This window comes from Trachymyrmex septentrionalis, unplaced genomic scaffold (assembly GCF_001594115.1).
Source record: "Trachymyrmex septentrionalis isolate Tsep2-gDNA-1 unplaced genomic scaffold, Tsep1.0 scaffold95, whole genome shotgun sequence".
In the NCBI taxonomy this organism is placed as follows: Eukaryota; Metazoa; Arthropoda; class Insecta; order Hymenoptera; family Formicidae; genus Trachymyrmex; species Trachymyrmex septentrionalis.
This window is the reverse complement of record NW_017306139.1, coordinates 571,139-586,816: the sequence shown is the minus strand read 5'-3', so window position 1 is coordinate 586,816 and position 15,678 is coordinate 571,139. Positions and strand designations below refer to the sequence as shown.

Here is a 15,678-nt window from a genome sequence, read left to right as displayed (position 1 = left end):
ATTGATATTTGAATAATTACATTATAAACCGTACATTATATATAAATTTCAGATTTACTGTATATATTATTTATTATTAATATTCTCTAGAATTTAAAATCCTAAAAAGATATATGTATATTAGATATATACAAACAATACAGATTATCATTTAAAGGTAAACTGTGTGAAATAAAGCGACGAAATACATTTTTGCGCCGCTATATGTCGCACACGTTGAGCTACCAAAATTTCAACTGCAGTAATTAAAATTTATCAAAACTAAAGAGTTGTATTTAAAATGTGGAAATATTATTAAGCATTAAGATGTAGTTGTGATTGTCTATAGTCCTTAATTGTATGATTTATTTAAATAACGATCTAAACTTGTAATTATATATATTATAAAAATTATCAATCGATAACAAATTATAATATCTATCTTACTTCAGTCAATGCAAAATTTTAATAGAATTCCATTATTTATGGAAATGTCAATAAAAGTGATTTATTAAATCTCAACTATAATATTTAGGATTTGTAATTATATACAATTATATTACATAGTTTTATTAATTTACTAATAGAGATTGCAGAATTAAAGCCAAATTCTTTTTTCTGTTAACCTTTCTTTGTTTTGAAGGTGTTTTGTTATTATAAATAAAGTTTATTTAAGTACGTTTTTTCTTATTTCATTTTATTTACTTTACTAATTATACTTTATTTTTTTATGCTGATCTTGATTTCATTATTTATATTGTAATGTGGTGCAAATACGATATTATCAATTTCACCATTTTCAAAAAAAGTTGTAAAAATAACTTTTTAAAATGTACCTTTTAGACTTTATCAAAAAGTACGTCAAGATGTTTCCAAACTTTTCTAAAAAAACATCTAAAAATTATATGTTTTATAAAATAAATTCTTATGAAGCATGTACAAATATTTTTATGTTACCGACTGCAACATGTATCGATTAAAATAGAATGACTCCGATATTTATGTCACGAGAATTTACACCGCAGAAGTTAGAAAAAATAGGAAAAGTGGAACACAACTGTTCTGTTATAGTATATCTTTATGTTATATTAGTAATATATTGTAATTTCACTTTCTATTGTTAATGTTAAATCATTGTTAGTTAAATTGATTTATCAATATAGTAGTACAACCATATATCACAACCAATATGATTATATGTGAGGAATAGACAAAATTTAATACTTATTTCGTTATACATAAATTTAAAGAAATAGTAAAAGATGGAATACAGCGAAATATAAGTGGTTAGTTTTTATATTATTTGTGATATCTTATCCCACTTATTTGAAAGAGATATACGATATTTTAAGCACGCAGGATTTATGCCCAGTTTGGAAATTTTAAAATATCTCTTAAATAACTTCAAAATATCGCAATGTTATCTGTAGGTTACTGAAATCAATAATTTATCGCGAATGTATTAAAAAAATTTGTATAATCAAAAAATCAAATTTATAATATGATATCAGAGAAAATGATATAACATTAGAGGGAAAATGATATAAATTTCAGTTGTACTATGCACTTACGAGGTATTTAACGACGTTTAACCAGACACACAATTCGGACATTATTATTATATAAACTCGTATCCTTGTTACACACGAGTGATTTAGAAACTTTGAGGTCATCAAGCATTTGTCGTGATGAAAGATAATTGAGCTGCTAGTATAAAGATATATGTCATATTCGGCAATTCTCATTAATTGGCAGTTTTCCTCATTCTTACACTTAATATGGTTGTTAAAATATTCGAATGTAAACTTATAACATCACCGACTCTTTATACGAATTAAACAAGTCTAACGTAATCATATAGGGAAATAAAATTTAAGAAAAAGTATAAAATCAATAATACGTTTTGAAAATTGTTATATAAATTTAAAAAAATTTGTATAACTTTAAAGCTGAAGCAAATTAAATTGTACCATTAAAACTGTAAAAACACTAATCATATTGTTTCTTCTATTAACGTGCGATAGTCAACAAATTTGTGACAATTAAGCCACTTAATACAGATGACACACGTGGAAATGTCTACGACTTGTATGTCGACTCATTTAGCATTCGCAGCGTAAATATTTTTAAGAGGCTAAGTTAATTGAGGTTAATAGAGAAACAACTGTGCAGCAGCAGCTTTTACACATTTGATAATAGAGGGTGCATAATATTGTCATATAATTTAGATTAGATTATAACTATATATAACTATCTTCCTAATTATTGGAAAGATATAACCTATCTTCCCAATAATTATAGAAAATTAATTAGTGGTATATATAATTGCTTTCTTAATTTATTTAATTCTTTAACGAAGAATAGATTTTTCCATTAAGAAATTTATAATAATAACTAATATTATAGAATCCCTTATAAAATACAAAAAATATTATAAACTGTTACAGAAGTATTAAAATATTAATTTTTCTTAAATTATTTAATTTGTCTCATGTACGCTAATATTAACTTATCAGTTAATAACAATTTAAATAATTAAATCAACAATCGTAATTAAAAAATAATCATACGATTCTTATAACAAACTGTTTTATATCACAATAATATAATTTTTGTTAATATGTATTTGTGTTTTGTCTAAAGAATGATAATCTTATATTTTTAAAATATATCTCCACTTTACAAGAATGTAATTTAATTTTACAAAAATGAAACAGCTTAATTAAATAATAACATAAAAGCCGATTTTAATGCTTTCGATATATTATACAATACGTATAACACAAATGAAAAAATTCCAATTTAATTTGCAATTTTTATTATTTACATAATCAATAGTCAAATAATAACTGAAAATAAAATATTAAAAATATATGAATACATACGTTATTAAACGTACACTTTGGTTCTAAAATATTCTTATCAAATATTTGCGCGCTTTTATTTGGAATATAATATTCATATATCTCTATGTAATCCTTTTATTGGAAAAATCCAGTATAATTTTCGTATGCGCTTTATTTCTGAAAAAATGGTGTTAATTCGAAAAGATCGATCAGTTTTCTCTAAAAAAAGTTTTCTTCTTCTTGATATTAAAATAAAGATCATTTAAAATTAAACGAAAAATAAATTTATATCATTTTTTTATATGTTTAAAGTTTAACTAACAAGAGAGTCTCTATTTTTAAGCACTTGAAATTTTAAAACCTGACTTTGAAGCAATTGAAACCTTGATAATATTTTCCCAAGAAGATTCTGACTAATTTTAAAGAATATTTCTGGAAAAAATAATTCAAAATGTTGTAGGTTTATAATGTTGACCAAATCGGATAAAAATATTTACTCAACAATTATTGTCAAATAATGTTATACTTAAATCGAATAAAAAATCCTTAATCAACATAAGTTAGCGAATCGATTCTTTTATAGTAAAACAATAATTGCACAGAATTATTTTGTCATTTATTTATTTTGATTTCTTACAAAAGAAAGATTTTATACATTAACTCTTCATTTTATTCATATTTCACATTCTCGTTAGAATGATTTTGTATTCTTTAAAAAAAAAAAAAAAAACAACACATTTCTGTTTTTCTCGTTAGAATGATTCGCTATTAATTAGTTAGATTTATATCTTAATTTATCTGGTAATATGTAATCTTGACTATCGTGTGTCTGTTACGACTCTGATCGGTAATAATAATCTATAATATTACGATAGGATAATTTTTTGTTTTCACACCTTGAAGATGAGTATCGTCAAAAAATTAAGATATTAGATGCGTGATAAATAACATTATCAAAATTAAAATTATCGAAATACAAAAATTTATTTCTTACTTTGAAGTAATAATTCGATTCACAAATCAATTAAATTCTGCAATCAATGTTTTAAATCACTTTTGCACTTTATATAAAGTACTTATGAGAAGAATTGGATTCTTGACTCATATTTCGGATAAAATTCAATTTTTTAAACACGAAAGTATTATCATATTAAAACATCCAAACATTCTTCAAGTTATGTAAATTGCAGCTCGATTACGTGAAAGTATCATTTCAAGTTTATCAATTGCATTGCAACACTTTTTCGAAGTTATATTTCAATTAATGCTTATTAATATATCACTTTGAACATCAGTATATAATTATCATTAAACGATTTATGATGCCGTGTTGCATATTGCATTCAAATAAGACTTAATAATATAATTTAAATTCTTATACCGTTTCCATTAAATAATGCATTATGCAATTTTAATACTGTTATAATTAAATTACTAAAAATCGATGTGCTCGGACAATTTATCAAAAATAATTTTTTTTATTGGAAATAACCTTTACAATATATGCGTTAGTTCTATAAAAGCCTATATATTAAAATATTTGTGTGTGAAATTTCTTTTATATATAAAATTCAGAAAATTCATCCTCAAACATATGTATATGCTCAAATTTTAAAAAATAAAATCGGAGGAAAGGCATAAAGATTTGAAAATGCAATTAAAATGAACAGATCCGTAATTAATGTACCACGGTTAATTTTACGACCAATCCTGGAAGATACCGTGGTCGTACTTCTATCATCTCGCGCGTAAAATTGCAGGTTGCAAACCCGATGTGTTTTTTTGCAGTCCTATGTAACGGCGCCGCGTCCCGACGTGACGTTTGGCGCCGACATCCCTCCTCTTCGGTGGAGAACAAGCGGCTTGAAAGACTTTTCTTGACTTGCGTCTCCGAGTATACGATAGTCGTTACGCTTGAGCTGTCGGTTTCGCACGAGAATACGAATAAACATATTTTCTAATAACGTTCGCAATAGTGAGAGTATTACGCGTGTGCGCAAATTCCAGCTTTCGAGTTTCTAAGTCAACCGTATTTCCGAAGTAAGCATGATTCAAATTTATGCGCTGCTTCGTTTGATCAGTAGCATCTTGATGTGTGTATCTGTCTAATACAAATATTGATATCTTTTTATAAATCTTTTTTCAATTTTGTCAATATCCGACAAATTTAGATAATTTAAAATCTCTTATAAATACCAAATAACTAATTTTATTGATAATATACATTTTAGTTTGGATAAAAAAAATAGAAATTGATTTTACATTATATAATTTAATATTAGAATCTGATGTTATCATACATTTATACGTTCCACAATTTGTGTTAATTTTAATAAAAAGTTCTTTTACTTTCTTTTATTGTAACAAATTTATTTTTTATCGTAAAAATGTATCCAAAGAAAACATTTATAACAATTTTTATGTGTAATAGCCAATTTAAGTTCTGTTAAAGTCCAGTTGAAATTTAACAAAAAAAATATGGATTTAATATTTTTATTTACATATTTATTTTCTTAAAATTCCATTCGCAATATATCCTCTTCTTGAATTGCTTGTGAACTTGCCATGGAGAAATATCGTCGAGAAAGTACGCACTCTACAAATTACAGCTGCATTTTAATCTTATTTACGTGTTTAAAGAATGCAAACTGTGCAAATTAACAGTGTCTAATTTACCTGCAAATTTTTGTGAGTACGTATCGCGTTTCCTCATGTGAATCATAATTAGGCTGCAGCAGACGTGATAACAGTAATAACACGGTAATAACCGTGAAGAGAAGTTGTATCTGTAAGAGGAGTCATTTGAATGCCGATATTTTCTGTGCCCTTCATAACGGGGTTTGCTCCTTCCTTTCCATTTCTGTTTTTCTTTCTCTCCGCTTAGGTTCAATGTCTTATCATTCTGTATGACATTAACTATACAAACATTGTTATTGGCTGCCAAGATTTATTTTTACAAAACATTATAAATGCATGAATCGTTGGAATATTGGAATTATCACAATATAAGATAGAAAATTGAAAAAACAATATTACAAAATATTAAAGACATTGTGACATTGGAAGGTTGTATTAATAAAGTATGTTCTTCAAGGTACTGGACGATAAAACTACATTTATATAGCTAATATCATTGAGACAAATTCAAACAAAATGAAAAACTAACAATTATCTTTACGATGATTTGCGATTGAAATGAAAAGCTAGTGTGATAAGCTAGTAATTACTCATGTAAAGCATACATATATATACGTATTCATGATTTTAATCATTAATTTTAAGATTTCTGTTTCATTAGGAAAGTCGAAATCACGATGAATAATAATAATTACTTTTTTAAATTATAAGTAATCACTTATATTTCGAATATACTGGTTATTATCTGGTTTTACAATATAGAGTCTTTTGCTCAAACTAAACTGCATCTTTGTAGACTTAAATGCCAAAAATGCGCTTTCTAATTATATAAACTATATATATCGTTGATTTATCTATCTGCTGATGCGTATTTATATCACGGCTTATTTAACATCTGAAGAAAACTAGAAATTATCTTTAATTACAAATGAGAAAAAAAGCAGTGCTAATGTGACAAGGCTAATAATTACTTATGTAAAGAATATATACATATCTATGAATTAAAGATTATCGGTTCTACAATATGTTTTATTAGAAAAGTCAAAATGTGTATAATTATAATAAATAGCGATTAATTTGTGAGTTATAAACGTTTACTTATGTATCAAACCACGATTATTTTCTAATTTTTTTATAATGTAGTATTTGCAAAACTAAATTATAATTTTATCTATTAAATTGATATTAATAATTAATTTAATGTCATCGCAAATATTATAATCAAAATGCAGAAGTTGTTGAAATATTTTTTCATTTAAATATTTTTCAAGCTAAATTCATACCCCCTTCTGATTAATTATTATTGATTAATTATTTATTTGCCTACTATCCAGTTAACTTTATTAGTATGTAGCGGATCAAGGAATGTCCGTTATTGCGAAATAAAATTTCTTGTTGAACTGTAAATAGGAGAGGTAGAAGAAGTAGGCAGGTGAAAGGTGGAAGAAAAAGATTAGAAATAGGGAAATACAATAACACAATAATATACGTGTACATATAAACTGTCTATATATGAATTATCTTATTTGTCCAAAAAATAATAAATAGCTGACACACAGATATAAATAGTCAATATAATGTCTTTACCAATGTTATTTATGTATTTATATTTTTTATTATTCAATGTTACAGATATTCGAACTCAGAAAAGATAAAAGCTTAGCGGAACGTAGAAGCAGACAGTGATATGAAGAAAACGAAAACAAATGTTTCCGAATATGGTACGTTTCTTGATAAATTAAATTAGAACAATTATGAATATTATAAAATCCGATCAAATAAAAATAAGAATTAAACTTATCTGCGTATATTAAGAATTTGAATACTTTGAAGAGTTTAAGAAAATAGAATAATTTTTAGTTAATTTCATAGATTTTGTTAACATCTTAAGTTAAATTTTAAATGCAAATGTATGTTTATACGTTTACTGTTTTTTTATTAATATTTTATATATAATAATACTTTTAAAATTTTTTGAAAATAAGCTTTATCGTTATATATATATAAGACTATTTTCGAACACAGATATGAGATTAGTCTTTTTTTTCTAATTTTTTGGATGTCCAATATAAACCCAAATTGCTCCATCACGTCACACTTTTGGAAAATTTGCAATTGTAATTGCAAAAAAAAAGGATTATTTTTAACTATTTTGTCATGTTATTATTACGATATATGACATGTTAGAAAAGTTTTACTGCAAGAGTCAAATCTTAAAAATGTCCAAATTGTTGCACTTTATAAAAATCTTTCGTGATTTTGGATTTGTCAATTTTGATATTGGATTCATATTGAGCAACTTAAGAAATCCTTAAGTTTAAATGAACATAATTGGAAGCTACAATTTTCAGGGTGTTTATTACTTAGAAAGATATGGAAAGAGAAAACCTGGAACAGGGGAAATTCTTTTTTACGATTGAAAATCAGATTTTATGGAATTTTATCGGTATTCAGGGAAATTTTTCGAATTTTATTTTATTTTTATTTTATAACAAAATTCCAGAAAATTTACCTTTTTTATAACTAATTGCAAATTTTTCAAAATTGAAATGTGATAAAACAATTTGGAAACCAAATTCGTATTTAACGTTCAAGAAACTATAGAAAATGATTAAGCTCGTTCTGATGTTATTTTTTGTCGAACAGTGCAATTGTTACAGTATACCTCAAAAAAATTTGTCCTCAGATTTTTAAATCTGTATTGAATTGAAAAAGATAAGTTAAACATATTGTTTACGTTTAAAAGAAATATATATTAAAATAATAAAATGTTTAAAATATATTATAAACTATAAAGCATCTGTCTCAAACATAAATATTTTTAAATCATAGTGAGAAAATACGATTAAAAAAAATACGAAAAGCTGTGATAAATGAGGATAACCTTCCTTTTCGCAATGCAAAAGCTGACTCTAAATTTTGATAAAAGTTTCTTATCTTTAAAATTTGAGCCATTTATTTCGCCGTGTACATATTTTAACGTTAGAATAAATCTGTATCGCACGACGAAGACATGGCAGCTTGAAAGGCAAAACTGACCTTTCGAGTTGCCGAAGAAGGATGTCGATGTAAGTTGCAGCGCCCGAGATCGAAGGTTGTCTTCTTGATGTCTCGAGGTTAGCATGCATTTTATGGTTTACATGTACTCTCTAGCGTTTTTCATTCTGCGAACTGGTTTCGCCATTTACGCGGCAACACATAATAATGTACTTATATATTTATTACTATATAAATCGATCCTATTGTCATGTCATAAAATGATTCTCAGCAATGTTTACATCAATTGTAAGACGCGTTTCGATTCAAATTCACTTGCATAGTATAGTTAAGATTTAATTTAAAAAAAAAAAAAGGAATGTTAATTATAATTTCTCTATGTCTTTCTTTATCGATTTTAACATTTCTAATTTTTAACAATTATATTATTAAAATTTTATATTATTAAATTATAATAATATAAAAATTATATTATTAAAAAATTTAGTGTACTACTAAAAAATTAAGTTGTATCACACATTATGTAAATAAATTTTTATTCACATAATCTTGTGTATGTACATATAAATCAATTTATTTATACAATATCAAGGAAGCCATTTGATGCTTACTCTGGGATCTCATTACTTGAAAATATTCGTAAGAAAAAAAAAACTGGCATTGTTTGGCTTATAAATATTTATGAGTCATTTGTCATGAACAAGCGAGGTTAAATTTTTTATTACGCAACTGCCTAACAATTACGGATTGATGATTTAATTTCGATTCTCTAGTGCTGAATGAGGAAAATCATAGATTGTTTCCGTCATTTATAAACTAACAGATTTGTTTTTGTCAATTTTGATCAGATTTTCTACGTAAATGCGCAATTGTTTTCATAATTATACATATTATCACTTTCTTGAAATCGTTACAAGTATATTGATGTAGTCATAAATTATCAGTTGCACAAATAAAGTCTATATGATAAAGAGATACAGTAAAAGTCTATATGATAAAGAGATACAGAGTTTTCAGTAAATGTATTTTCAGTATAGAGTGTACTTTAATGTAAGTTGTTTCATTAACTTAATGGATTCATAATGTTTGTTAACAATGATTATAAAACTTTGTTGCTTTCATCAAGTAAAAAAATGCGTAGGGTAACTCTGGCAAATACGCCGCAATGGGATTTACGCCGCAGAAGTCAGAAAAAATAGAAGTGGGAGTAATTTTCCCGCAACTATTCTATTACATGCTTTATGTTATATTAGTATTGTGTTATGATTTCAGTTTCTTATTCTAATATTAATGAAATTATTATGAGTTGAATCGATTTGCCACTGTGTTAAAGTAGCGCCATCTCATAAATTATAATCTACGTAAAATAATTACTGTAGGACATGCAAAAGATTTAGTGATTATTTCGTGATACATGAGTGTAGAGGAATAATAAAGTATGTTGTATAACAAAATACAAGTACTTTACTCTTGTATTCTTTTAGTTTGTTGTCTTGTATATCTGTTTGGAATATATGGCATTTTTAATATAATTTGGGATTTATGCCCAAAGCATACAAAGTGCTCAGATTGAATTCGGTGCCCTAAGTATAATAAACGCATTACATGAAATATGTACTTTACGTCATAACACTTGTAATACATCTGAGAAGATTGTAATTATTATTTATTACTTCATATATACATATTTATCATCCTTATTCCTTACTAAAATTCCTTTATAAACGCATTTTACAAGTTATTGTGTCATTTTACGTCTTATTTATATGCATTATTGTAATTTGTAAATTTTTTATGAGCCATACATATCCCCCCCCTCTACCCCTATGGGTAACCATATGTATATCCCACCCCTATGGGATACGACAAGAATGCAAGGGTTTAAAAAAGTTCATTTTTTAATATTAGAAATATAAATATTTCAGATTTCTAATATTTTTTTCATAATAGTAGACAAAATTTTTATTGATATAGTTCGTTTTTACTTTAAACATAGTATTTAATAAATTAAGTTTTGGATAAGTGTGGCGTATATACCGGAGTTACCCTATTAGAAACAGATTTTCTTTTAGAGAAGCTAATAATGATATTTCAATCTTCGAATTAAAATGATAATTTTATACGATTTTAAGTAAATTTTTATAGGAGAATGTAAATATGTTTGCATAAATATTACGATTATTATATGAAATAACAATTATTAATATTAAGATTATAATTTTATTTACAAAAGCTCAATAAATAATTTTGTATTGTTAAATAATACGCAATTGGCCTTCGATTATACAAAATTAATTAAGAAGCTGTAAATCAATGTCACCATTGAATTGTAATGCTATAAACTCGTAACCAGACTCAAGTATAAATATTGAGCGTAAAATTCCGACGTGTACACATAATGCGCAATATATTTTTTTAAAAGCAATATGTCATGCAGATAAAGATTCCATGCGATAAAAATTTGCATCGCATATTTTGTCATAAAAAAAAAAAAAAAAAAAAGAATGCGGCACATCCTAGTATTCTATGATCAATAATTGTATTAAATTTCATCATTAATTGTTGTCGTCTGGTTTATATCGTTAGTAGGGAGAATAATTTATGTGTGATTTATTCCTACATGTAAAAGTAACAATCTTTTCTGCAAGAATTCACATCGAGATCGAAGTCATAACTCAAGATCGGTAAAAATTTAAGACCCTTGATTAATAGAAATTAAAGTGAGTTTATAAATACACAAATAAAAAAAAAGAGGTCTTCCTAAATTGCAGCACATATGAATGCCAAGCAAGTTCCTAACGGTAAGGATGATCATGTCGATTCTGACACAAATGTGGACGCCGTGCAGATCGCGATTGGCAACCTTGGCAGGTGGCAAATTATCGTCTGCATGGCCATTTCTTTGATCAAATTTCCGGTCGCATGGCATCAATTAGCAATCGTTTTTATGGCGCCTCATCAAGATTACAACTGTACGGAACCTGCTATTACGGAGGAATACTCCAAGGATCAATGTACGGTCAATCTTAATGGTACCCTGATAAAGTGCACGGAATGGGAGTACGACAGAAAATTATTTCCCGAGACTATCATATCGCAGGTAAATGTGTTATGAGTTCGAAAAATCATTGTTTTATAATGTCAAGCGTATTCACAAAAATTTATAAAATATAGTCATGCACAAAATTCCTTTTTATTTACTGATTTGAAAAGTGTTTAGAAAGATAAAAAACTTGCGTTTCAGTGGAATCTTGTTTGTGATCGAACGCATTATGCGAATATTCAACAGTCTATTCTTATGTTCGGAGTGCTTCTTGGCAATATAATCTTCGGCAGTTTAGCAGACAGGTGAATAACACCTAATATTGAATATATAATTTCAAATCGTTATAATGAAAACAGCTATGAAATGAAAAGTACACGAATATCTCAGATATGGCAGGAAAACACCTCTGATGGTTTCTGTTATTCTTCAACTTTTGTCGGGTATTGGATGCGCTGTAGTACCTTGGTTTTACGCACTACTACTGATGAAGTTGTTAAGTGCCTTAGCTACTGGCGGCACAATGGTTACTAGTTACGTTATCTGTAAGTAGCTCTTAATTTATAAAATTTATGACCTATATTTAGAACGGCGCTTTCACAGTGTTAATGCGCATTTAGCATATAATTCACGTTACGTGTACTGTAGAATTTCAGACACAAAAGCGCGCATTTATCGTAAAGGAACATGGTCGGTCTCGTGTTGTGACATACTGCACTTGTCTTAGTGCAGTAGATACTGCCGTGTTTCCTGATAAAAGTGCCGTGCATTCTGAATACGGATCTATAAGTACAAGGAGCCATTATCAAATATATTAAACGCGTAATCAAACGAAAGTAATATTTAGAACTATTCTTATTTCTAATTTATTCTTTTAATTGCGTGACTTTTTTAAAAAAATGTGTTTGACTCTTACTTTACCCTTTATTTATTGTTATTTATTTTTGTATAGGAAGAGTCCTTCAATCTGTTAAATATTTAGAACGTCAATTTGAATGTTACATTGAATTAAATTTCTTTATTGATAAAAGTTAATTATAAACATTTTCCGTAATATCTTTCAGGTATGGAAATAGTAGGTACAAAATGGCGTGCTGCCATCACCGTTTTATATCAAATTCCATTCAGTTTAGGCCATATGTCGCTAGCAGGACTCTCGTTCTGGTTTCGACATTGGCAACATCTACAGATCGCCATCACACTTCCATCTATTGTTCTTTTAAGTTATTGGTGGATAATACCCGAATCACCCAGATGGTTACTAGCTATGGGAAAACAGAGAGCAGCGTGCGAGATATTGCAGAAGGCAGTCAATATGAATAATGTGAAAAATGTAGACGTTCCTGAAATAGTTAGGCGACATTGTTTGTATCAAGTAAGAGTTATCATTTTTTTTTTTTTTTTATTAAAATACTTCGACAAATTGTAACACTTGCTTTTGTACATATTTTAGAACCTTAAAAAATCTACGCTAGATTACAAGGCTTCGTTTTTCGACTTGCTTCGCACGCCAAACATGCGAATAAAGTCACTCTCTATTTTCTTTAATTGGATGGTTTGCGGAATGGGTTTGTTTGGCATATCACAGTATATTGGCCAAGTCGGTGGCGATATTTTTATTAATTTCGCAGTGTCCGGTGCCATACAGATTCCTGGGAATTTTGTCGCATGGTGGGCAATGAATACACTGGGTCGACGAATTACCCTGATTTGCAGTAATTCTATAAGTGGCGTGGCCTGTCTATTCTTAATCATCGTATCAAACAGTAAGAAATCTTATTACATGGTTATAATTCATTGTTATGTTTTTTTTTGTAATGCTTCCTCTTGTTTTTGAACTATCGATGGAACAAGTTTTGCATAAAAATTTTTCTTAATATAATGCCATTATTTTCAGTAAATCTGTTAAAGTAAGTATTTTCCGTTCTGAAAAGACAAAGTCTCTCTATTGATTGATGATTGATTAATCTTCTGATTGAAGATTAATCAATGACCTAATCATAAAAAAGTTTCGTTCTATTGTTAAGTGAAAAAAAAAAATTTACGATAATCGAGATATCTATAAAGTGATAATTATGAATCATTTAAATGCAGCGATAATTCATTCATTTCCCGTAGATACAGAATGGTTACGACTACTTTTGACATGCCTCGGTATTGTCGGCATGTCAGTGTCATTTACAACAGTCTACCTTTTCTCCGGAGAACTGTTTCCTACAGTCGTGAGGAACATAGGAATCGGCGCAAGTAGCATGTGTGCCAGAATAGGCTCTATCTTAGCACCCTTTGTAGTATCTTTGGTAAGTTTAAGTCGAGCATAAATATAGATGTTAACAAATAACATTTCAATTCCCGTTTGTGTGTATGCAGATTTGAATTAAATTGTTGCCGTGATAATAATAATTTTACGTCAAACACCCGAAAATCGCCAGTTGCTAATAAGTTTTCTAGATTACCAATTGTAGATATTATTTCAGAATAACATTGAGACGTGGCTACCACCTACTATATTCGGAATTTTGCCATTGATTGGATCTGCGTTATGCTTATTATTGCCCGAAACTGCCGAATGTACATTGCCAGAAACACTTCAAGATGGTGAAGAATTTGGAAAGTAAGTAAACTAACCGTTTTGCATACGTATTTTTTGTGGTAAAAAAAGATACTTTTTGTATTTCAAATATTAGTAATTTCTGTACATGAGCATATCTATATCGCGGTATTTTTTATGCATCAATTTTCGCGTGAAAGATTTCGTCGTTTTATAAATAATGCAAATAAAATAATGACATGTGATAAAATATTCACGAAATTTAAGACGTTCTTTGTATTTTTCATGTACGAATTATTAAAAAAGTAATGTATGCTCATATATGGAATACAAATATAAATTTCATTAAAATTATAATTTACATCCAAATGTGAGTTTAAATTTAATTTAAATTATAAAACACATTATTTTTTTTATACACAGGAAGCATAAATTGAAAGAAAAACGTGAATTTGAAGAAGAAGCAACGCTCTAAAGAAAAATTATGGTTACAATAAAGTCATAAATAAACATAAATTTCAGAAAAAGAGCGCGCGCGACCATGCATACGCGCATACACACGCGCATGCGTATTTGTTTTATCAAATTATGATAAGTGATTTGAATGGTTAATCATGCTATTATTCGAATGTTAGCATAAAGCGAACCATGTGCGCATATACGATATTATTTAAAAGTTTTATTTATTATATTATTTTTATATAATATTAGCGAAATTAGTTTTATTATCATTTTTCATCAAGTTTTTGACTCATATTTTTATATTATAATTTAAAACAAGTATTTTATAGAAAATATATATAATTATTTTTAGACAAATATATAATTGTATTGATGAGTTTCTTAAGAAATTCAGACATAAAGTTTAATAATAAGTATTAAATTTTTACTGCCAAATAAATAAGTATACGTAATTATTATGTAAGATCTCTCAATGTATATATAAATAGAAATTTCTTTTTTATAAGAAAAGCATTTTCTATTTATTAACAATTTCATTAACAATTTTATTAACAAAGTAAAATAGACAAAGTGTGTTTAAACAAATATCTATTTATTAAATAATCGATATAGCTTAAAATCAACAATTTTTTATTTTCAAATATTATAACTTCGATTATAAATATTATACAATAATCTAATATCAGAATGACCAATAGTTCCCATGTCTTCGCATGTAATATATTATACACATAAATATGCATAAAAAAATATTTTATTGCATTTGTAATAAATATTGTATTAAATTTATTTTCCAGACTTTTTCTTTATCGCGGATAGTTCTTAGAAATGATTACATTTGTTTCATAATTGAATAATACTTTACGCAAAATAATTCTTCCATTCAACTTGCGCCATTAAATAAAATTAAGTGAATAATTTACGATTTTATCATGTTGTATTTATAATCTTTTGGTCTAGGAATTAAAGATATAACCTTCGGACAATGCGGACGTAGTTACAACTATAATTATCGATGAAGAATAAAAGAGTCATTCAAACTTTACTAACACAATAAATTTGAATGATCACAAGGTGTATTTTTTTACATAAACCTATTTGCGATTTAATTCATTAAAAAAATTAAATTATTAAATTAAATTAAATTATTAAATTATTAATTA

General features: G+C 27.1%; 1 protein-coding gene across 1 annotated transcript; it reads left to right on the top strand.

The window, feature by feature from the left end:
* Positions 1–4,574: 4,574 nt before the first annotated feature.
* On the top strand, positions 4,575–14,703 carry LOC108756107 (organic cation transporter protein-like). Its single transcript, XM_018499685.1, has 10 exons — positions 4,575–4,865; positions 7,095–7,183; positions 11,231–11,559; positions 11,704–11,807; positions 11,893–12,047; positions 12,567–12,877; positions 12,956–13,268; positions 13,621–13,802; positions 13,980–14,116; positions 14,477–14,703. Exons 2-10 carry the CDS (start codon positions 7,150–7,152, stop codon positions 14,526–14,528), a joined length of 1,617 nt encoding a protein of 538 aa, XP_018355187.1. The 5' UTR covers positions 4,575–4,865; positions 7,095–7,149; the 3' UTR covers positions 14,529–14,703.
* Positions 14,704–15,678: the final 975 nt, after the last annotated feature.

Bases quoted from the DNA above. Each gene is read 5' to 3' on its own strand.
- LOC108756107 (XM_018499685.1), top strand. From the start codon at position 7,150: ATGAAGAAAACGAAAACAAATGTTTCCGAATATG. The intron at 13,803-13,979 runs GTAAGTTTAAGT...ATATTATTTCAG, and splicing joins CACCCTTTGTAGTATCTTTG to AATAACATTGAGACGTGGCT. The intron at 14,117-14,476 runs GTAAGTAAACTA...TTTTATACACAG, and splicing joins GATGGTGAAGAATTTGGAAA to GAAGCATAAATTGAAAGAAA.